The 25,655-nt window shown below is 31.3% G+C and overlaps 1 protein-coding gene across 5 annotated transcripts in view; it reads left to right on the top strand.

The window, feature by feature from the left end:
- Positions 1 to 25,655, top strand: part of LOC127723381 (peroxisomal sarcosine oxidase-like) — a 486,740-nt gene that overhangs the window by 24,799 nt on the left and 436,286 nt on the right. For 3 of the 5 annotated variants that reach the window (XR_007992050.1, XR_007992049.1, XR_007992048.1), the window contains exons 5-13: positions 6,761 to 6,881; positions 10,433 to 10,543; positions 10,983 to 11,143; positions 13,477 to 13,690; positions 16,115 to 16,294; positions 17,545 to 17,676; positions 19,037 to 19,198; positions 21,227 to 21,302; positions 21,612 to 22,715. Coding sequence is in view for 2 of the 5 variants with exons in the window: in XM_052229969.1 (XP_052085929.1) it covers positions 6,761 to 6,881; positions 10,433 to 10,543; positions 10,983 to 11,143; positions 13,477 to 13,690; positions 16,115 to 16,294; positions 17,545 to 17,676; positions 19,037 to 19,198; positions 21,227 to 21,302; positions 21,612 to 21,739 (1,285 nt within the window). In the remaining 3 variants the exon portion in view is untranslated. Of the gene's footprint in view, positions 1 to 6,760; positions 6,882 to 10,432; positions 10,544 to 10,982; positions 11,144 to 13,476; positions 13,691 to 16,114; positions 16,295 to 17,544; positions 17,677 to 19,036; positions 19,199 to 21,226; positions 21,303 to 21,611; positions 25,081 to 25,655 lie in introns of those variants that run through there. The other 2 variants (XM_052229969.1, XM_052229970.1) reach the window with 2 other exon arrangements.

The raw sequence follows: 25,655 nt of genomic DNA on the forward strand, positions 1-25,655 counted from the left end.
ACTTATCTCGGGCAATCAAGCGTAGATAGATTTTTTTGGAACATTTCCTGAGTATGATTCCACAGAAAGTTTTTCTCCCGCATAAATTGCCCAAAATGTCAAATATAAATTTTCATTTTGGAAAATCTTCCCTTCTGATCTTTAACCACACTTTTCATAACAACTGAACCACTTAAGCACTTTACGACAGGTCATTATATCAAATCTTCCAAATAAGACTAAAATCAGACATGAGGAATTTCAATCCATTACATTGTTCTGCGTGTTCTATTTACCATATTTGTCTCCGTTCTATAGCTAGCAGATGTGATGCTTCGTGTTGCAGTTCCTGTAGATATGTCATTATGAAAAATGTTATGGACTCTTTTTAAAGATATATGAACATGATGTCATCCATTGTAAAATTTCAGACACCTAATAATTTATTAACCAATATTATGTTACATCCCCCACATATTTGTTTACGTTTATATTAAATGTTACCTTCTGTGCCATTTGAGCTTTCCATTGATAAGAATGTGCACATAACAGTTGTCACCAGGACAAGTAGAATACAATTAAAACATACAAATGGTTGGTATGTTTTTAAATAATGCACATCTGTAAATTTATTTTATTCTTATATTCAACATTCATATGCCGTTAACGTTATAGGTACCTCGTCGTCATTTTTTATTAAACTTACACAGTGTCATACGATAGTAGAAATGGACCGTAAGTAGACTTATTTGAAATACTTTCAGTTTTGTCCTGTTATTTTCTATAAAAAAATCTGTATGTGGATACATATAGCAATTTAGTAATCATTTGGGTCACGTATAGTCAGTTATTTTAACTCACAGAAATTTGCTGTACTTGAATTTCAAGTGAATGAAATTGAACAGTATATACTGAATTTACCAAATTTAAATATACCGTGGTATACACTTGTAGTTCAAATATAAAGCATTATAAGATCTTTCAAGTCAATCTTTTACAAAATTTAATATGTATTTATAGAACCTTGCATTTGGGTATTTTGTTTCTGCCACGTTCGATTAATATGACCGTATTGTTGTTTTGTTATAAATTCAAATATAAAGACACCTTTTTTCGCGGAAAAAACCACTGCGTCAGATATTCACCATATTTAAAAAAAGCATAATCATGACAGTGCTTAACAGAGATTTACGGATAGTCTCGGTACCGGCTGCTGATACTGACTTGAACAGGTAAAATGAACGGGGTCGTCTCAAATGTGAATGTTTACGGTGCATTTGTTCATTAGGGATTTTTGTGCATAATATACCAATCTTTTGCTGCACCGATAGTAAGAATCAAAAATTGAATTATGAGTTTTCTTAACAGCACAGTTTAATCTGATGTATCGTCAAACTCACATACATAATATGTGACGCCAGTACTTTCGATTTCTTTTTCTGTAACTACAAGGTTAGAGAGCACAAAAAAAATTCCCGTTTTCTTATAGAAATATTATATGTTCCACAGATACGGAAATAAAAGAAAGTTTAGTTAATCAGCGGAGATGGGAGTCGGGAGTAGAGAAGCGGAAACAAATAATCAGTGCTGATAATATTTACTTGATACCAAACAATTAGACTAAAAGACTGTGTCTTGACAACCTTTATGGGCCATCTGACACAATTTGGAAAAATGGCAACCTAGAGGAATTTCTATCAATTTACGTGTATATGGGCCGATCAGTTTTGACAAAAATCTATCAATCAAGTTCAGGTTATGGTAGCCATATTTATAAATTTGTCGAAGTAATCGTAAGTTGCAGTTTTTGCGGAGGCTCATTCCAGAAACATTTCTACAATCTAAATTCATATATACATTTAGTAGTGTTTGACGGGAAGCCGACAGCTCAATATTTTTTGATTATAAGACAGGGCTGTCAGATATCATTTTTGTAGTTAACATGCTAAAGAGCATTCCCATGTTGTTCATTTGAAAAGAATGTTGAAATTTCATAATTTGAATAAAACATTTAAAAGTTACTAGTTTATATCTTACTCTTTATGTTTTTATCGTGTTTCGTTAACTATTGCAGCATGATTTAAAGCAACACTATATATATATATTTTAAATTTATGAATGCTGTTGTGAAATAACTACAATGTATACTCCATTTGATGCATTGGTAATGTTTTCTTCTGTGGTCATGGTTTCCAACATTTAATTGCACGTTTTACAAGACTAGTATAATATGGCTGTCATTTATAAATGTATTCGTAACAGCTAATGGTACGCACTAATTTTTACTGAACAGAAGTTCTTTTCTCTACACTGTGATGTAAGAAACTTGGCGTGTCCAATGTTTAGGATGATTTGTGTTTTTAAATAACTACTGAATAGTTGCATATCTAAAAGGAGAAATAATGTAACGGTTGTTCTAGTACCGGTAACAGGATATACATGCAATTTATGAATTTTAGAATAACAAAGAAACAGTGAATTGCTATTATAGGCGAGTGACATTTTACGAAAAGCCTCATAGTTAAGGACTGTAATGCACCCACCTACCACACGGCTGTATTATATATCATTCGAAAGCTTATCATCTGTACTTTCTGTTTTGCCCGGAGGAAAAAAAAATCGTACGGTGCAATTTCAGTTAAATCAAGGTCAAAGGTCAAGAATAAACATTCCAAATTTTGGGGATAATTAAACAAAAAAAAATTTACTGCTCCTTGTACGATAAAGTTTTCCGAACGTTTTCCGAAAGATTATATGAAACTTGTAGAACATGATACAGCAATTCCAACTCGAACAAAAATTGATAGATTAATTGCGCAATATTTCCCGAAAATTGCAATTCTTTTGATTAAAATCCTACAAAAATTAAAAAAATGCTCTCAAAACAAAATTTATTTTATGGGATCGCTATTTGTTGGCTAAAAAATCAAATAAATGTATGATGTGTAGGTCAAGGAATAGTTTTTTTCATAAGTCTAAGATGCAATTAATTTAGATTGTTCATGGAACAGCCTTCTATTGAAGTGCTGGCAGTTGCCCAAAACACTGCCATCTGCGAATAGTGATCGTAATTGTTAATATCCGGGAGGAAAATAATCTTATATAATAAAATAAGGGGTTTCTAAAGCTTGAAAAGAAATTTACGAGCAAATTGAGGTAGAACTATGTTTTTTCGAGGTCGAACTTATTTACACTACAAACCAGTGAAAGTCTGAAATGGCCTATATTTGTACTCAACTGTACTGATTTGTACTCGACCAGTCTGAATTGGTCTGAAATTTACTTGATAATATTTCGACTATTGTCTGAACTTGTACTCGACCAGTACTTAACCATTTTATACGTGTCTGAACCATACGCGACGTAGTCTTAACCTTTCTCGACGAAGTCTGAACCACCATGCTCGACCTAGTCTGAACCATACTTAATCTAGTCTATAATCATACTCGACCAAGTCTTAACCAACCTAGACCTATTTTTTGTATGTATTTTTTGTAGTTTATCAATTTAGGAACTGTTTTATTAACAGCTATTTCCCTTGGCTAGAAATTTTGAACATCAATTTGAAATCCAAAATGCATCTAATATAGAACTGAAAACTGAAACCAATATTTTATAATAAACATAATATAATCATCACAATGTATATCACCTTTAAAATAAAAATAAAACATAAGGACCAAACGAAGTAATTTCTCGTTGGATTAAAAAATATCATGTAATGAACTAAGTTTTTGGTTAAATGAATCTTTATATACATGATATCATGTTCATATTGCATTTTATGTGCACAAAAAATACTAGAACTTGCGACCATTATTCAATTATCTTAAAAATGGTCTTCAAATTTCTGTGTCATTTGGTCTCCTGTGGAGAGTTGTCTCATTGACAATTATATCACATCATCTTTTTTATACTCAATTTGTTTTTAATGTTTCAGATATATTTTATGGTCTCTGAAAAATTTTCACACTAATTTAAGCCTGGTATAGACTTAATAAACTTCCATAGCAATCCTTGATAACCTTTTAAATCAAAGTGATCATACATTCTAATGGGAAGATTGGAAAAGAGAGGCAAAATGTACCAGAGGGACATTCAAACTCATAAGTCGAACATAAACCCACAGCGCTATAGCTACAAAGGGGAAAAAAGACCAATAGACAAACAATAGTACACAAAACACAACATAGAAAACTAAAGGCTTAGCAAAACGAACCCCATCTAAAAGTGGTGGTGATCTCAGGTTCCCAAAAGGGTAAGCAGATCCTGCTCCACATGTGGAACCCGTCGTGCTGCTCATGTTAGTACAAACCCGGTGATAAGTCTTATAAAGGTTATAAGTTAATTTACTCACGGTGATATATAACCAATTCGTAATCATGCTACATTCAACCACATTTTTTAAAACTTTCAATACTAAAAGAAGTGTGAAAGTTATCAAAGGAATATTCAAACTCATAAGTTAAAAACAAACTGACAAAGCCGGGAAAATAAACGAAAAAACGAAAAAAAGGCAAACAACAGTATACAAAACATAACATATAAACTAAAGACTGAGCAGCACAGATCCCAACAAAAACTGGGGGGAGGGGGAGGGGGGGAAACTCAGAGCCCCGGAAGGGATTGTAAACTGATCCACATGTGACATCCGTCGTGTTGGTCTTGTAAGTACCAACCCTGCGATTAGTCTAATTCGGTAGGTCTCATTCGAGGCAGATGACGAGATTGTGGTTAGAACAATTGGAACATATCCGTCGTTATCTATGAATAAGATATTCCATAACGGTCAACCAACTCGTAATGGCGTCCATAAAATTTTCGAAGGGAAGATTTCAATTTCGCATTTTGAACTCTGGAACAAGTCATGCAATATATCCAGGAACTCTTTTTGTAACTAGAATCATTTCGAGTTAATAGAATTTTTAAACCAAATTATTCTTTTTCGATGAATTTATGCATTCAAACAATGAAAAATGCAGTTTAAGCAGCCAATAAGACAAGTTTTCCAATTTGTATAAGTGAATTCTTTGAAATGTCAATTTTCAGTAATCTGTTTTTGATTTGTTTTTGTCGATATTTTTAATTTCCTTTTTACAGTTGAAATTATATAGATAAATAATCTTTACACTACGGGAATGATTAAAATGAAATTACAAATCAAACAGAAAAGTCAAATGATTTTTTTTATTTCAGTCTGGCAGTTACAATGCACATTGACATGTCGAAGTTTCGCCCCCCTTAATTTCTATTAAAAGCATGATGCCCGCATATATTTTTGTTCAATTAAATGTTTTCACATTCTTGAGATCTTTGTTTCTTCAATATTATGTTGACTTCATAAACTGTTTATAAAGAAGAAGCGCTTAAAAGCTTTGTTTCCGCAGACGGCGGTAATATGGGCAACTGTATGAGTTAGTATGGTTGGCTGTTTGATAAGAAATAAGCAAGATTATTGGAAACTGATGATGTCAAAAACTTCTTAAACGCTAATTACAGGGTTTAACTTAGTTTAAAGTGATTAGCAGTTCCATCAGAAACAAAAATTTAGGTTTTCGCTCATTTTGATAACTTTTACTCGAATTTCAGGGAAAATTTGCTGTTTATCAAAACACGCTTTAAATATTTAGAAATGCGTTTGATAAGTCTCTGCTAAAATTTTAAATTGTTTGCATACATGATTTAATTATAAAGAAGTCAGAATATGCAATAAAGCTGGCATCTTGGAAAATATGCACTTATTCGTCCTTGACCTTTGATCTTGATTTAACGAAAATTGCACCGTACGATTTTTTTACGACCGGACAAAACATTTAGTACAGATGTTGAACTTTCGAATGATATATAATTTAGCCATGTGTTAGATAGGTGCATTAAAAATTTAAGTCACTCCACTATTACAGTCAATATCAACATTCTTAAATAGTTTATTTTGAAGATTTCAAGGCAATCAGAAAACCGACAATAATTCATATGACATTTGATACCCTGACACTGCATGAATGCATATAAACTACATATATATAAAACTTACTTGAATAGTGTATTTCAATCTTATATAAATGGATCTAAGTCGTGTAAATTATTGATTTAAATACTCATAAAAGATACAATTTGTTTTATTTAAACATTTACAAGTACTTGTACCAACAAAAATACAAATTTTAGCATTGGTACGTGCATTGAAAATTAGACAGTGTTGACCCAATAAGCTAACAAGATTGGGATATGATTTGTGAAAAAGTGTAACACAGTTAATTGTTTTATTCTAACAGCTTTTTGCTATTTTTACCTTGAAAAGCAAATTATTTCGTACATTTGTTTTTATTTTGAGACAATCCTCTTTTTTTTCCTGTCAAAGTTTGTGTGAACAGTCGGTACCGAGACGTTCAGTAAATCTCTAATATCACTATAAGATGCATTTTTCGTGTAAATATTGTATGATCAAAATGTTTCCAAATTCTAATATTCTCGACCTTCGTGAAACCATTACTTATAATTATACGGGAATTATTTTGTTTGTTCAAACTTGTAAAATAACTTCGCGTAGCCTGTTTTTTATCTTAACGTCTTTGCATTTTTTTAGGATTTTGTTGTTGTTGAAAATGCTAGTCAATAAAGATTCGAATAAAACGCACCTGTCACGAGCGGGTTTCATATTCAAAACATCAGGCTAGTGATCACTGCATATAAACTACAATGTATATAGATCACACGGTCTGGACGCCCCAAACCATTTTGATAGACAAAGTCTTATAATTTCATATTCATTTTATTTCAGATTATCCCCTGTCGAAATCGTCGTAATTGTTGTCGTGACTACGATACTTATAATATTAGTTGCATGTTTAGTAAGGCAACTGTACAAGAAGAACACCCCCAACAACGGAAATAACGTAAGTGTAAGTCAATTACTATCATTTAAAACAAAAACCTCGAAAAAAATATAAATTAGTGAACTGATGGTAAGTACGGCATCAAAAATGTTTCAAGCTTAACCGCAAAAAAAAGAGATGATCATCATTATTCATAAAATATTGTTTTATCTTAAACATATTGAAGTCGTCATTCCTGAGAGCCAATATATCATTCAATTATCTAAAAGTGTTATTCAATTTTTGTATCAGATGTTGTTTCGGTGGGTCTTTGCTGGTCATAAATTGTAACTCATAACAATACAGAAACAGGTCCACAATAAGTGGTGCACAGTAAGTTCCCATAAGAATTCCTATAATTTGACGATATATTAGTTTTTGTTTTGAAGAGATCCGTGTTATTATGTTTCATTTTCAGTGTTCTACCTTTTGCTTTTTAATTTGCCAATGTCCGTAACGTTTTGCCAGTAACGTGCTTCACTATTAAAACTTCATAGTTTTTGCCATTATGTGGTCAGTTTCTCTTCGATTTGTGTTTTCAAAGTCCCTTTTTCTGTCCTCTGCTTCTTTTTTCCACATCATTCTATAGTTCTAAATAAAAAATGATGTTGATTTTAGGCTGAAAACAAGGAACAGTTAGTTATTCATTGAATGCTACGATAACCTATTTCTCACAGCAGCACGCTTGTATTTTCTCCGTTAACAACTGTTTTATCACTAGTATAAGTTGATGCATATCCATTTCAAATTTACAAAAATAAATGTAACACTGGTATGAAATATGTAAAAAGATACATTGTATTGTAGCCTCCATTTTGAAGACGATATACCAATTCCGAATGGCGATCAGAAAGTTTTATTTTGTAATATTATACAAAAGTCATGTAACTATTTATTTGTTAAGAGAAAAAAATCTTAAAAGCGGAATCCTTGTTATTCCGTGCTGATCTTAATACTTTTCAATCTTTCATAACCTATATCATGTACACCCAAAATGTGTTCCACTCTTATTTTAAGTTGATGATACCTTATGTCATCATTTATTTGAACTGACTTAATATTGAATAACTGTATTAAATAACTTCAGTAATACATAATTATATATGATGAAATTTGTTGACTTAGAAGTAATGTACAATAGTCATACATACGTTGAATAAATTGGCATAACTTGATTATATATTTGGCATGCCTCTTTTAATCCGGATATACTTTTCCCGTTTGTTCCACGGATGTCGAGATGGCAGATAATAAACATTTATATGTCTTGATTTTCAAAGAGTTTAAGCTTATACTTAAATTCTGTACTACACATCCCATCAATTTGGGTCTTCCTCGGAATTCAATTTGGCCATTATTCATGTGTTTTAATAGTGGTAACATTACATGTATCTAGTTATGTTTCTACAAGATGAAGCATAAGATAATATCTGGGAACCAGTAGGTAAACATAACACAATATGTTGATGAATATAAAATTTTCTTTCGAAAAAGAGGAGTTGTTTGTATTTACAAAATGCAACCTTTAATGAATGGACCAATTTACTATAAAGTGCAAGCGGACACATAACTAACTAGTGATGGTAATTTTAAATTCATCCAGTTAATAATAAAGCACTATGGAACGAATTCGTTATAACATTATCGTGTCGAAGATTTATTTATCTTCCAATTATGCAATTGAATCTTGAACTATATTTCAATTAGCTGCACATAACTTAATTTGTATTCTTTTGATTTTTTTTGTATGTTTAAATACACATCCACGTGTACATTCTATCTAGATATTGATTTATCTATATATAACATGATACATATTTATTATAAGGTTAAATCCTAACTATCCTACTGCCTGTCAATACTTTTATTTTGACATTGCACAAGTCATTTCTTCTTAAACTGTCCGTGGCGTTAAAAAACTAAAGCTCTGGGATGTGTTGTATTTGGTTTTAGTCTCTGGTGCATGATTTTTTACTTATTATTGGTTTTGGCTTTCAACTAACTTTCAGTAACTGCGAGTACTCTCAAATCGTAAGTTCGTGTTAATTTGACCAGTTGACACAATTTGTAATGCATTTTTGTTATGCAATGTTTACTTATTTGGTGTTATATCTCTGTACTCGTACTGTGTACAACAAACTTATTCGTTCAGTGTCTGTGTACTAGTTTGTGTTTATATGTCCTTTTTGATCAAGTTAGGCCATTTCAATTGATATTTTACAGTGTGTCTTTTTATGTTGTAATGTTTTACTACTGTCTCAGGTAGGACGAAGGTTGGCACCTGTTAAACATGTTAAAACGTTAAAACACGTTGCGTTTGTATGCACATGTCATAGGCAGGACCCTACTGTTCGGAGGTTGTTGTTTGTTGATTAGATTCATAAGTGTTTCTCTTTCCTCGTTTTTTTTTAAATAGATGAGACCGTGGTTTTCCTGTTTGAATTGTTTTATAATAGTCATGTTGGGGCCCTTTATACATGTTATAGGTTGCTGTTCGGTGTAAGCCAAGGCTCTGTGTTGGAGGCTGTATTATGACACATAATTGTTTACTTTCTAACATATTGTGATTTTGATGGATAGTTGTTGCAATGGCACTCATCTTCTTGTTAACATTTATTTGTACAATGTTTTTGCTCTTTCTTATTTTTCCTCTTTAATAATGCCAAGGTATGTTTGTTTGTTTAGTATAAAGTCATACAAACCACTAGACAATGATTGATAAGGTTTTGTTTGACGGTTGTAGATTTAATCGAAATAGTTTATATCGTGCTTGCTGCTACTCTGATTTCTATGTTCTAGTGAGAGATTTAGCTAGCTTTAAAATCAGGTTTAATCCACCAATGCCTGTATCAAGTATTTTTTGTTATTTTACTTTTTACTTATCTTAAAAAATTACACTATCGCTTATATAAAACATAAATGTATGACCTAACATGTTTGTATCAAACGTCACATTTTTTAGTGGACTAAGGATCTTCGGAAGGTTAAAATCCTTGCTCGGTACACTGCATTTACTGTGTTTAGAGCCGTGTTGTGCGGCGTTTAAAATCGCAGTGATAATTCATTTTTGCTGATAATCTACGAAGAAGGGTGATACCGTATCTGACACTAATGTGCAGTACATTTTCAGATTAGCTACGTCATTTAGCGATCGCAAAACTTTTAAATAATGACTTCAAATAATCAATAATGAGCCATTGGTTCAGTTTCTTCTTTATTAACACAATTTAATAAAAATGTTGTAAGCAAGACCGCTGAAATGTATTATCAGTGTTGCACATCTGTTTATTTTACACACCTTTTTTGTATGTATGACCAAGCATATTGTCAAAGTCATTGAGAGTTTAACACGTGTGAAGGTGCGTAATGATATTTAAATAGTTTTGCTATGATTTAAATACACTAAAAACACATATAACTGCATAAAGATCAAAACATGCACAATGTGTTAGTTGGATACCATTATCAGGTGAATACAGCATCCCTCACACATTTAATGACACTCAGACACACTAACATATGGACTACATATGATTAATTTTATTAGTTGAAAACATTGAGTATGTTTCCAATTATAGAGTTCAGATATATACGACGTTATAGTTGTGGGAGGAGGTATCATCGGCAGGTTCACTGCTTTGCAAATAAAAGAAACTCATAAAGAAGGAAACATTCTACTTATTGATCAGGTAATACTGTATAAAAAAAATAAAAAGACACACACTTTCCGAACTATTTTGCATCTCAAACTAATGGAATGTATCATACTAGAAATAAGAACTGACAATTTTAAGAGAAAAACTGAAGAATACTTCTTTGGAAAAAAAAGAATATACATAACAAAACTCATATGTTCTTTCTTCAGGATTTTAAGATATATTAGACGTGAAAGTCATTTCAGACTTTATAAAACCTAAAACTGATATCACTATTATTTTAGTGCAAATTGCTTTTTCTATAAATATATAAATTGTGTAAAGTTCCAATTGTTTTTTTTTCTGATCCTAAACGTTTTGTTTGTTATATTTGTTTTCTCTTCCGGGTGTTATCTTCTTCATGTTTATTATTGTTCGTGTTCTTCTGCTTCTAATAAATTCAAATGAAAAGAAAAGTAATGTTTTCGTTTAGTATACTATGCCACAGTCTCATGGTAGCTCTAAGGGTCATAGTAAAGGCATTCAGAGAGCAAATTGGAATAAAATAGAAACCTGTGCAATGAAGAAGATGAAGGACGACTCAATTTCCGAATGGGAACGTCTAAACCGTATTTGTTCTAGACCGATCGTAACGTAAGTATTAAAAAGAGACTTTGGTCATAATGTTTGTACATATCAACCGATTAGGCATACATATAATTGCTTGTGTTCGGTCGTTGGAACATTATTCGAAAAGAATTATTCACCTTTGACAACGTTTTACCCGAACAATCTTAACTGAAAAATAACTTAAAATATTCAATTGGCGATAATTATGTATGTACTACTAAGTTGTATACATTTGATACGTTAGTAATATCAAATTAAAATCGAATATTTGAACGTTTCTAGTGTGTACGTATTGCTCAATCTTTTGTATATAAACTGTGTTAAAAAAAACTAAAGGTTGAAGTATATTACAAACAAGCAAATACCTGTATACAATGACTTCTATGCGGAAATAATAACACACAGTTCCAATCGAAGCAATGGCCATGGATCATCCATTTACAAAAATTACTGTCAAAATGACAATAATTTAATCAAGAAATGAATGTTATACTTGTGGGGAATTTTGTGAGTGCATATTGTTTTTAGTTATTTGGTGCATACTAGGAACAAGCCTCATAACACTGTTATTGTTTCATTATTCGGCAACAAGTCGTTTCATAGCATCTTTAAACTTGCTTTTAAATGAAACTCGTTATTCTCCCACACTCAAAACAGAATATTTGCCTGTGGAAATGGTGGGTTTCATATCCAAGCTATGCCGATCAATAGATGTAAGTTTAAGTAACGAATATAAAATTAAGTAAGAAATCAACTATCCGTCACGGTTTTGACGTCTTGACTGATTTTTAACGAGTTTAACTCCGTGTTTATTACTACAAATAAACATTTTGCTTGTACAGTGTAGTAATAAAATTTTATATGTTTAAGAAATGAAAGAACAGGTTCAAAATTCCATGCGTCATAAACGCGTTTCTCAATTTCACTTCATTAGGAACGCTCAAAGTGGAGTAATTAAAAGCAAAAGTTTCCAAAACCAAAACTGTTGGAGAGCTCTATAACCAAAAACGAAATTTAAAAAAAGCAAAATCAGTCTTAGGTCAACGTTTCCTGGGGAGTTGAAACCTTAGTTTCTTTTTAAATTCTAAATTTATCAACGGAAAATATTAGAAAGGTTTGTTATGAATGATGTCAGTACCGAATCTGATGATAACTTCGGGAACCGATAATTTACCGACAGGTGTATCGACCGAGTGCTGTAAAAAAATGAAAACATGAGGTAATAAAATTTATGCGTCCGAGGCGCTTAAGGTATAATAATGCAAATGACAATTGTTTGTGATTCCTATCGTTGGCTGATACAGTCAAAGTTTTGTGTATGTCAGATGTTATGGACTTACTCCATTATTAAACTTTTGAGTTTGGTATGTTTTAATAGCTTCTGCACTAACTCGTGAATTGCATGAAAAGAGTTTTACATAACCGCAACAAAAAGATGAATAACATAAGCTTTTGTTAAGTTCTTTTCCTTTCATGTTTCTAATTTTTCTGTTTATCAATTTATATATTAGTACATTTATTTATTCTAGTATTCCAGCTTAAACATGTTAAATGAAATCTGATATAAAACTGCGACTTAATTTCAATCGTCCATACAAGAATTGGACAATAATATAAAATATCAAACAGTTTCAAGTTAACAGTGCAACAAATGCATGTCGACAATACCTATATATTTAGTGATGCTATGGCCAAATATCCAAAAAAGCAACACTACATACAAACGTCCACAAGCAAATATGACAAACAAGATCCAAAAAATATGGTAAAAAACGGAAGTTAATCAGATTGATTGTTTGATGATTAATTGATTGGTGTTTAACGCCACTTTAAACACTACAAAATAGCACAATAGTGTTTAAAATAGCACAATAGTGTTTAACGCCACTTTAAACACTATTGTGCTATTTTGTAGCGGTCAGTTTCTATTGGTGGAGAACCACCGACCTTCGGTAGGAAAACCCAAAATTATCCTTGTCATTTAAGATTCGAGTCAAGCGAACTTGACACGTGCGGGGTTTGTACAGTAGTTCAACTACTTGGGCCCATTGAAGTGAATCAGAGCTATGTATGAGACAAAAAGTTTCATTTTGTTTTGATTTAATTGGGAACATTAACGATATTCATTATCATTAATTTTTGTGTTACTGTATGTGTTTTATATTGATTATCGTTTTACCTATTTCTTGATCTTAATAATCTTTTTTTCGTTTGACCAATAAATTTTTACTAAAGTGATTGAATGACGTTCTATGAAATCAAGATAGATTGTTAATTCACATATATGTACAACATTTACAAGAGAAATTAGATGGAAACGGTGAAAAAAATAACGAAACCTTTTTTTTCATACACAGAAAAAGCAATGCATTATTTATTGGACCAACCGAAAGTGCTTTTATGAAAAATACTCTTACATCTTTAAAAAAATATCCAGACTGTCAGCAGATGAAATTTATTGATACACTTCAGCAGGATTATCCAAATATAAATTTTAGTGATAATTGCGTGGGTATTTTGGATACATCGGAGCTATGTCTCGGTGCTGATGAGATTTTAAAACAAATATTGGTGAGTGTAGACATATTAAAAGACTACAAACTCGATGTTGGTACAATTCAAAATACACGTCGTCTCTTTTCATATAAAAAATCGGGAAAGAAAAAAAGCATGATATCTTAACGAAAAAAAAAAAAAAAAAAAACACGCTTGCACAAGTTAATGCTTGACTGGGTCTTTCAAATACTATACACAATATCGCTAAACAACGGTTTTACAAAGTTGTGAGTTCGAATTAACAGACAAAACCATAACCAGCTGTATATAGATAGAACGACGTAAATAAAACAGAACAATAAACATTAAGAAAACCCTATATCTTGTTGTTTCTGCTTGTGTTAAATTTTTGCTTTTTTCACGGCAGATAATTATATTACTTATAACTTATTATACATGCCATACCTTTTGACAACACTGCAATCAGTGACATAAGCAAGATTTTTTTTAGTGACGATCTATTGATTGTTGTGATAATCCGAACTCTGTAGTATCTGTATTTTAGTATGTAGAACATGTATTTATTTGAAATCGATTGTCTGTCAGTCAATTAATCAATGCAATTTACATTTTTAACAAACCAAAACAGTTTTTTTTTCTCGCGAGTATATTTCAATTTCATACAGTGGAATATTAACCTGCTCATGTTGTCATCACATAAAAAAAACAAACCTGAAGCAAAAAAAAAAAAAAAAGAAAAATACTGCACTTTATGGTGGAGCATCATGGACCCTACAGAAACATGAGAAAACTAAAGATGTTGTCGTATGACTTTGAAAGGTAATTAGTTCCTGCATTAATAATAATACATTTCGTGTTACTCGTGTCACCGTTAATAATTTGACAAGGTAGTAAGGCATCATGCAACTTCGATTCAGTACGATTAGAAAGTATCGATCTAGGAGATCTGAAGATGGAATTCTGATTCCATTGACTGTCCTGTATCATACTACGACATGAGTTAATTAATAAACCCGTGTTATTTGACAATGTTCTGCTCCGAAAATTTGATTTAATGCAAAGCTCAAATACATATATGAACAGTTTTTCCGCAACAATAGATACTAGAAGTCAAAATTATGACTTGTTTATTTACATACATATTTTGCTTGCGAGGAAATATGCGTGTTCTTCTTTGAAAACATGAAATAGTTATGTAATGTCTCCTTCACATACACAAAGATTCTTACGATTTCTTTCAGTATGCACAATTTCACAGAACCTTACGATTTTCCTACTCTAGCAACCGATTTAAGAGTTGTTGCGAGTTATTACGAGCTATTTAATGTTTATTACGATTTATTACGATGTATTTACGGCGACGAGTTGTCTTTGATAACTACTAGCAACTTACGGGCTTATTACGGATTTTGACGAGTGTATTGTGGATATTACTACTCATCGTAACGTGTAAATTACGACTTGTTCAGTAGGTTTTACGAATAGTTTCGAGTAAGTAACCAGTATTTACGAGTCCTTCCGATTTTGCAACATCATACCTTTCCCAAATCGTAAACAATACGTAAGAATACGTAAAGTATATAAACGCATCCATTCGTAAAATAAACGCAAAGTGCTTGGTATAACTCATTACAATCCGTAAAACCAACCTAATACAACCCGAATGAAATCTTAACCCGCACGTAATAATCTGTATATAATTCGTAAACAAATTGAAAAAAAGAAACAAAAAACTACCCAAAAAAATCGGTAAGAAATTGTTAAGAGTCAAGCACGGATCCTTGCGAGCACTTTACGGTGACCAAGTGCTTTGTGTGGTTTACGATTCTTACAGATTGTTATGTGCTATTTATGAAAAAATCAATCCGGTGACATTCATCAAAAGATTTTCGGCATGTCAAAAATTTGCCTAGCCTTTCACGGAACATTAAGAGCGTCTTCGAGTTGTGATGAGTCATTTACGGATACCAGCAAAATTTACAGATGCTTGGTATTGACTACGAGTATGTTATCGTTAAAAAATCAATGTATGTGAAGGGGGCATAACTCATCTATTAATTGGAAGTGCAGTTTACATACCAATGATTAATCAAATATATATATACAGGGTTAGAACAACGGGAAGTGTTTATAGAAGCGTTTTAGGCAATTTCAATATTATTTATCTTTACATAATATATTATTATAAAAAGTTTAAAATCAATATGAACATGGAGTAAAAGACAGTTAAAAACGTTTTAGAAATATTTGAACATTGTTGCACATCAAAGAACAGAAGAAATAATCAACCCTGTTTCTGTAAACTTACTTCATTGATGAATGTGTTATTGTGTGTCTTTATTTTTTTATATCCTGGATTAGATTTTAGTTATTGAACATGTATACTGAAGGTAACATTTTGTTAGTAATGACTGTTTAATTCAGCATTTAATGTATATGTCATACTCAAAAACGTGATCAATTATTGCAATTGAACAGGAAACATTTATGAAGCTCGGTGGTATAAAAAGGACTACAAAAGTCATAAAAGTTACCCCAGGTGCTACTATTTCTGTTTGCACTGACTACTTTGAATACAGAACAAAACAACTTGTGGTTGCTACAGGTCCATGGTCTTCATCTTTTCTGCATGGATTAGGACTTGACATTGAATTTACGGTAAGTGCGTACAGGTGTATTTACAAATTTCCTTAGAATTTGAACCAGAAGTTAACTAGTCAGAGGAATTGAAAACCCAAAATGTCAGTCATCAATAAGCTATTGAAAAATTGATGATAAATTATGAGTAATCAACAATAATAAGTAAAAGGTAATCATACAAGCTTGTAGGAGTTTCTTTTGGTGATGCCAGAATATTATTGACGATACCAAGTTTAACTAAAGAACTATAAGATCAACCTAAACAAAATAGAATAGAAAGTACTAATTATATGATTACCGTGAGCACTATTGTGTTGCCAAGTTTGCTCCTTTAAAGTACTAAAAATGTATACAATGGTTGGCGAGTATTAATGAGGAGGGGTGGAAAAAGAACAACCATAAAAATCTTCGATTAATCTTACTTCAATTTGAATACGATTACATACTATTATAAACCTAAAGGAAAAAAAACATCTGAAACCTTGACATTTAATCGTGTCTTACCTGTGAGGCGATTGGAGTTTTTCAGATGAATATATTTATTTGTTAGTCTAACTGTGCCTTGTGTGTTTTTTAGCTGTTTTAATATGATAGGCTGACTTATTTTGATTCTTTCTACTATTCAGCGAAATAAAAACCCATGTCTTTGAAGGTCTAACCCTGCTGAAACAGAATAATCAATATAAATGGCAAAAAGCAATTAAATGTCACCCTCAATAATAAAATTGCTATGTATATTGCCTGCATGTTCTTTTCTGAACATGAAAGTAAGTCTTTCACATTTCTATAAAAAAAAGGAGATGTGGTATGATTGCCAATGAGACAACTCTCCACCAGAGACCAAATGACACAGATATTAACAGATATAGGTCACCGTACGGCCTTCAACAATGAGCAATGCCCATCCCGCATAGTCAGCAATAAAAAGCCCGGAAATCTAGTCCATTTCAAAATTCTATATTCATAATAATGTTCATGTTCAAGTACCTAACAATTTCTACTGAATAATAATAAAATACACACGAACAGTTCATGTTTATAAGCATCAAATATTTTCAAATTGTGCCTACTTCTGTACAGCTGTGTATACTCTTTATACTCGGATTTCATAGACATTTAATAAAATATATAAATGAAATAATATAAATGGAAAAGAACCAAAATATCAACAATTATAACATTATATATTCAACCTTAGTTTGAAAATCATTTTCCTTAATAATACTTGTTATATTAAATACTTTCAAAATAATGCGTTTTAATTTCAGAAAAAGCATGCAATGGAAGGGTATTGGAAACTTAAATCATGTCCCGAAACTATATGCCCATCAGTATTTGAATATAAAGACAAATCGATTTTCTGGACAAATTATACAACAGAGTATGGTCCCTCTTTGAAGGTAATGACGCATGACAGTTAATTTTAGTGTGGTAATACATTCATTGATTTTGTAAACATGTATTGTACATTGGAACAGGAACGACATAAAACCATACAGATATCCTTTGTTAATATCGTCTTACTCATTTGAAAGAGAATGAAGTTATTGTACGAGTGTAAATTCATATTATAAATTACTTTATGTACTTTACATATCAAATTTCAAATATGAAAAGTGAACGTTTGCATGCGTCACTGAGAAGGATACTCAACGTAAAAAAAACTAATTACATCAATAGTTTCACATACGGTTTTCAAAAATTACATGTGTCATCCTTGGTCTACAACAGTTGAGAATACATTTAACATAGAGGCGATACACATCTTCTTGGTTGATTTTAATTCACTAATTGCAAAGTGCCCTTTATTCAATGCATTCATAAGGCGTACATATGTACAATAATGTTATCAATAATGATACCAGTATGATGTGTATTTTGAAAATAATTCTTGTTAACAAATTTTAAACATTTTTACAATTATTTATGTTGCTATGGCATCTATGTTCATAGATCAAACTAGAGTCCGTGACTAAACTAAAGAATCTAAGCCTTATTTTAGCCTAGATTTTCAGTATGTGTACGGTCATGTTTAATGTCTATCTCTAGATTCGACTTACGCGACAAGGTAACACTACGAATATTGAAGTTATATTTTTTATATAGCGGATGTGGTCGGGTGGTTTAGAACGCTGGACATGAGGCTAAGCAATTGGCGCAGTAGTGTATCAAAGGTCGAATCCCGTGAAGGAACAAATTTGTCAGCATAACAATCTAATTCTAAAACTGTTGAGTTCAATTTTCAGACTTACATATATATATATAAATGTAAAATGCAAATAATTCACTTGCGCTAGGTGTAAATAGTATTCAATTACGGTTTTTACATTTTTGTATATTTTAGGAGAATAATATTTTCTGAAGAAAGGTAGATACCCTTTTCAGTTTCCGTATTTTAATTCTAATGTTTAATTTTTAAATAAATAGAATTGAAATGAAGGACTTTTAAAACTGTGTGATACGGGTTCTCCGATAACGGAGGAATTGTCTTAGAAGAAAAAGACACATACTATTGATATCGGTATCGGACTCGACTTGGAATTTGTTAATCATGGGTAATATTAATCATGTGGATAAAAAAAGGCCCGGAATTGTGTAATTTTAAATCAACAACACTGACCTATATTAGTTATATAAATAATTGAATTCTTTAATCCGTCGGTTTTACATCACGCCGGCTAACAACTTGGACCTCGTTATGTTAGTAGACTAGATATACGCATTGGTGATTGTTGATGTTGACATTTTATATCATTACAGCTTGGTTTTGCCGGAAAAGAAATAAGCGAAGAAGATCTAAAGAATGTCGAAACAATGCACGACAAAGAAATGGTAGCTTCTATGACAAAATATGTTAAAAATAAATTCAGCAAATTGATAACAGACGATGAGCCTTTTTTGGTACAAAATTGCATGTATACGGTAACTGAAACTTTTATGTAATTTGCATTCTAATGTTTGGTGGTTTTCTTCACTATTGCTTATTTAAAGATTGTTTTTTTGAATTTTTAAATCTGCATTTGGCTTTGTCTTTAATGTGCTAACCCCGCCGCTTTTCTGCGCCTGTCCCAAGTCAAGAGCCTCAGTCTTTTATTAGTCTTGTGTGAATTTTAATTTTAGTTCATGTATATGTTTTGGAGTCTAGTATGACGTCCATTATTACTGAACTAGTACACAATTTTGTTTAGGTGCCAGCTGAAGCACGCCTCTCCGGAAACGGTATTTTCTCGCTTTGTTGAAAACCCATTGGTGGCCTTCGTCTGTGTTCTGCTCTTTGGTCGAGTTGTTGTCTCTTATACACATTCCCTCTTTCCATTTTCCATTTTATATTCAAGGGAATCCATTCCAGTTATATGATAGGTTTCCGTTGCTAGATTATTAATTTCAGTGCAGTCCAATTATACTTTTGATTGTCGCATAGGTATCTTTTTTTTATTCTATAAAAATATTTATAAGATTTAAAACATTTTGTTTAATGCAAACTCACAATATATATAATTTTTGTAAGTTCTCGTGAAGATGGTTGTCTCACAAACTGATGTCTACTCTAGTAGCGAAAATACTGAAAATTAATGGAACATAATTGTTTATTTAAAAAGGCAAGACAAAACATTTGCAAGCTCAATAATTGAAATGTAAAAAAAAAAATGTCAATATTTATTAGACATATGTCAGTTTGACGAATAATCCTTTAGTTGGATTCCTGTATAGTTACAGTCAACATGTTGATTGAAAATATGCAAAATTAAAACTTTTTTTTTCTTAAAAAAAAATTAAAAAAAATTAAACTATGATTTTTAGAACAAAGGATGGTTTTACAAAACATATAAATGCCAATCCATAAGACATTCAGATATTGCATGGTGTACTTACGCAATTGTTACAGGTTAGACAAGCATTATTTAGTGCTGTAAAGGATTAATATCCAATTAAATTTATCTAGAGAATATTACATGGCCAAATCCGTATCACATGCCGTATTATCCTGATATACTAATATCAGCCCGAGGACCCTCAGGCCCGAGGGATGATATTGGTCGAGGGTGATACGGCATGTGATACGGAGTTTGCCATGTTTTATACGCTTTATCATATATTTGAATAGGAGAGTATATAGGAACTGCTTACTGATCCAAAGCACCTGGGTTACCTTCAAATTCATTTTTGCCTGGTTTTAAAAGATGAATCACATATAGGAACTGCTTAATCATTCATCTGAAGCACCTGGGTTACCTTACAATTTGCGTCCTGTTTTCCATAAATATATTATGTTTAATGTAGTTTTGTGTTGTTTGTTTGTGTTTCTTATTGTATTTTATTGGTTTTTTTTTTATCCTCCTGTAATAATATTCATTCTGAATAAAATCTGTTAGATCTAATTAATAAAAAAATAGTAACAATAAACCAACAATTTAATAACAGTTATACTCCATCGGAAAACCTCGGGTGACTTCGGTTCTCTTCATCTATCATTGGATGGAGGTACGGAGGTACGAGTTGTGACGAATGCAATTAAACTGTAATAAACAAGAGACTACTTTAGTAAAATGTGCACTTTTGAAATATACAAATTTAAAGTTTAACCCTCTTGCTGCCGTTGCATTTCATGTGCCAGAAAATATGAAAGCTCGAAGTTTGTGACGTCACATGCTTAACAATAACGTCATTCGATCAATGACGTCACGCCCTAATGACCTTTTCATTTGGGACCCATTGAAGAAAAATATTTCACTGATGAGAAGCTTGCACAATAAAACCATGGACTTCAGGCAAATTTGGTCGAAATGAGAAATCCGTTTAGGGGTGCGATAAAGGGGTGTGCTAAAGGGTATGATAAAGGGTGCGCATCAAAGTTGAGCAATACGGATTCAACAGCAGGCTATTTATCAAATATTCAAAACTATTGTATTTACTACTAAATATATGATAAATTGTTATTATACATTGTAGTTTACCAAAGACAGGAAACCTATAATAGGGCGCCACCCGGAATGGGGCAATATATTTCTTGCAGTTGGAATGTCAGGTAATTCAATTTGTTTTTTGTCGTTTTCGTAATTACATAGTTGCCCCTGATAGGATTCTTCTTTATGATTCCATAATTTGAGAAAGATACACCAAACCTTCATTATTATCACTCTTCATTTTAAGAATTATAACAAAATCGCTATAACATTGGTTTTGAAACAACTATACGGTTACATAGTTACAACAGGAAACGATAAAGATATTTTGACTTGACTTTTTTTTTCTAAATTAACCTATGCGAAATGTTTCATTTAAGTAACATTTTCATAAAACAACATTTAACTAATATTTGATATTCTTGTTTCAGGAACAGGATTTGGTTATTCACCTGCAATTAGTAATATTGTCTGCGACTTGGTCTTAGGAAATGAACCAAAGTATGACATATCTGAATTCAGCGCTACCAGATCCAGTTTAAAGACTGAGAAAAAATAATCCTTTTCTCATAATTTTCTTATTTCTTTTAGTAATAATTGATTTTGGTGAACTCATTTATTAATCTGAATGTGATCTTATTTTTTTTACATCGATAGTGAATAGTTGTTTTTTCTAAGTTAGCAATTTTAAATACATTTTGTTAACATCGGAAATGCTGCATTGTACAGGAGTTATTTCAATTAATTGTGCAGTGTTATAATTACTACTAACGTTAGTTCTAATATTCCAATATTAGTATTCATGGTTTTCAAACTATAATCTTATTGCGGTATTAAATAGGGTCTTATATTTCGATGAACAAAAAACTATTTGACAATCTGTTTTTCAACCCTCTGTCAGTTGGACGGAAAAAAAATAAAATCAATGAAGCATATGCATTTTCTAACATGAAATTTATTAGATATTTGGATTGACAATACTTCAGTGAATAAAAGACAAATGGCTTTGTTTGTATCCCACTATACCTATGGCTATGGATAATGCTACATAATTACGATACAAGGCGCGACGAAAGGAGAGAAATCATTAACCAAAAGTGAACTATATTTGTTTCAAATATATAAAAGATTAACTCACAGTAAGATATAAAATCAAGTCCAAAATTTTGTAAAGTTTATAATTCGTTGATTCAAGTCACTTCCAATTATATTTTCAAGTTTATAATCCACGTTTGTCCTACTAATGAATATTGTTAATTCCAAAATTCACGTTTTGATAAGCATGATAAGTGTGCCAGACTGATATTTCCAAAGATTAATATATATATCCAATTTATCAAACACTATCACAAGTCAATACATGAGGTCCTACATTAAGTCATTGCAAATCAAGATATCTGTTACATATGACTTTGTTACTTTTTTATCCTATCCCTAGCCTTGATAGGTTCATTCCCCTTTTTTAATCTGCTTGTTTTGTTCACACGTCGTTGTCAATATAATGGAATTTGATGCGACTGTCATACAAGTGAGAGGTTAAGCTAGCTATAAAACCAGGTTTAATCCCCCATTTTCCACATAAGAAAATGCCTGTACCAAGTCAGGAATATGACAGTTGTTATCCATTCGTTTGATGTGTTTGAGCTTTTGATTTTGCCATTTGATTAGGGACTTTCCGTTTTGAATTTTCCTCGGAGTTCAGTATTTTTGTGATTTTACTTTTCACCTTTTTAAAATGCAATGTCAAATAGAATCTTAACAATGATTTCTACACCAATGGTGCATTATTAGTTTTAATTGGTTGTTTAAAAAAACAAATGGTCAATAATCTTTTAGATCCGAAAATATCTATCTTTTTTTTTCTTTTTGATGTACTTTAAAGTCAAATAGACAGGTCGCATAGAGTGTTTGCAGATCGCCTAGACTAAGTCTTAAATAGAATTTTTAAATATCTACTTAAATAGTGTACAGACTATTTTTATCTTTTACATAAACAATGATACATAAGTATATTAATTGAAAGTGTGAACTGTGTACATAATGTTTTAAGTGTAAATATATTAGTGGAAGAATTTTCATATCCTATTGCGGTGGTGGCACTATTCTATTGTTTTACTCCAAATACAGAGACGTGCCTATATTGGCAGAAATTCATTGGATAAAGAATACAGAATACAATGTCTTTATATAAATTTTACATTTATTTGTTACATATCGTGTAGCATTCTTTCATTTATTTGGTCCGTTATTTATAGATAGGTCAACGTTGTTTATATCAACGTGTTTGCTCTTATACTTTACTTTGACATATTCAATATTGAAAACGGCGTTCATTGCGAATATAGCTTTTTCTCTTCTGAAATAAACAGATTAATACAGTTGGATTCTCAGTTTTATTACTGATATTTGTCCATTGTCTAAGTAACCTAATGCATCGTCGAAATTGCAAATTATTACCTTTCTTTTTTAAAGCTAGTTACAACCATAGTAGTAGCTTTGTCTCATAAAGCTGAACATACTTTTCCACTCTTTATACTACACTTCCACATAATGGTATCACACACAAATTTCCTATCTAATTTAAAGGTTGTTTGATCTATGATTGAAAAAGTGTTTGCTGCAACTCATACATGTAATATAAAGCCTTTTTCTCCAATGAGAAAGGTAAAAATGCTAGATATGCTTAAATAAGGTGTGATTAGATGAGTCAAACCCTATATGTTCTCTTGGACAACCTTGATGTACGTTTCGGCAATACATTTTATCGACAGGTTGTAGGTATTCCTATGGGCATCAAGTGTGCTCTTTATGTAGCAGATTTGTTCCTTTACCGTTATGAACCACAGTTTATGGCCAAACTAAGTAAAGAAATTCAACAACACTAACCGCTATCTTGCTGGGTTTTTTTTAGTTATTAAATCAAGAATTCTCTGAACATACTGCTGATATTTACCCAAAGAAAGTTACTTTAGATAAATCAAATATTAATAGCAATAACTGTCCTTTCCTAGATTAAGATATTTCAGTATTACATAAGAAACTCTACAGAAAGATTTACGACAAAAGTATTGATTTTTCTTTCCCTTTTGTTTTTTATTATTTTTTTTATTTGCACATGAACATAATAGTCATGAGAGTAAGTTATACACATTTTATGCACAATGGTTATAATATATATGCATAATATATACAACATATTAGATAGACACAGCTGAAATAGTTTGGTACATTGCAGATTATGATTGCAAGACAAAGGCTGTTTGGATATAGAATACATACAATTTTAATATATGGTGTCTGTTGTTTATCTTTGTTTTTATTACAATAAAGGAGTCCAGGGGTTCTAGCAGTTCTCTGCCCTAAAGAAAAAATAAAATACATTTTTTTTCTATTAAAAAGTTTTCTTTCAAATATTTTTTTAGTGCTATCATATTGGTTTGTTCCACTGATAACTTGCTTCTATAAATGTTAAATTTTGTTAACAGAATTATTAAGTTTCTTATGTAATTCTTATCTGTTTTTGTTAGAATCCTAAATAAACCACATCAATATTCAAAGTTAGTTTATTTCTATCTTCTCAAATGTCCAGTAGTTAATCTTTTCCCTTAATTTTGATATATATGGACAAGTCCAATATATATGTTCTATTGTTTCGACCCCTCCGAACCCAGCACTACACTTATTTGTATCTTTAATCTTTATTTTATAGAAAAGTTAATTCGTGCCTCAACTTCGAAGTATTATTCTGTATTGAAACCACTGCAATTTTGTAGTTTTGGTAATATAAAAGGGCAATACATGGATATTTTTACAATTGTTGTTTGTATTGAGAATAAATGACCATTTTGTTTCACATTTTTGTTGAGGATTTGACTTTTTACTATTTAAAATATTATACATGTCTTTTGAACCTCTCAGGGATTAAAAAAAAACACCTTTAAAACTCAGGGCAAAACTTGGCCATTTTCTCTCATTAAGTCATTGGGACATACATTATATTCTTTTAAATACTTTTTTATTGCAAAAAATGTGTAATGAAATTAGGTTTAATATTGTACACTTTTTTTAAAGTTATCAAAAGTAATAAAATTTCAATCATCCTCTAACAAGTTGTTAATCAGCCAAACCCCTTTTTTGTCAAATCTTTATATAAAACTGAATGGTTTCCAATCTTTATTTTATCATTCTTCCATGTATGGCAAGTGTTAATTTGGGAGTTATTTTGTATATTTTGAAGATATTGCCAAGCATCAAATAGTTCTTTCCAAAATGGATTATTCAGCTTTTTATAGGGGCCAAGAAATTGCATATCCAAAAAAATCAATTTTTTGAAAAGAGGAGTTTCAGAAGTTTTTAACTCTATTAATTTTCTCATCAAAGTTAGTTTTAAACCTTTTATGTAGTTTTCAATATTTATCATTTTTAGACCTCATAAACAGTGTGGTTTGGATAAAGTGTCTCTATTAACTTTATCA

The sequence above is a fragment of the Mytilus californianus genome, unplaced genomic scaffold (assembly GCF_021869535.1).
Source record: "Mytilus californianus isolate M0D057914Y unplaced genomic scaffold, xbMytCali1.0.p SCAF_13, whole genome shotgun sequence".
Taxonomy (NCBI): domain Eukaryota; kingdom Metazoa; phylum Mollusca; class Bivalvia; order Mytilida; family Mytilidae; genus Mytilus; species Mytilus californianus.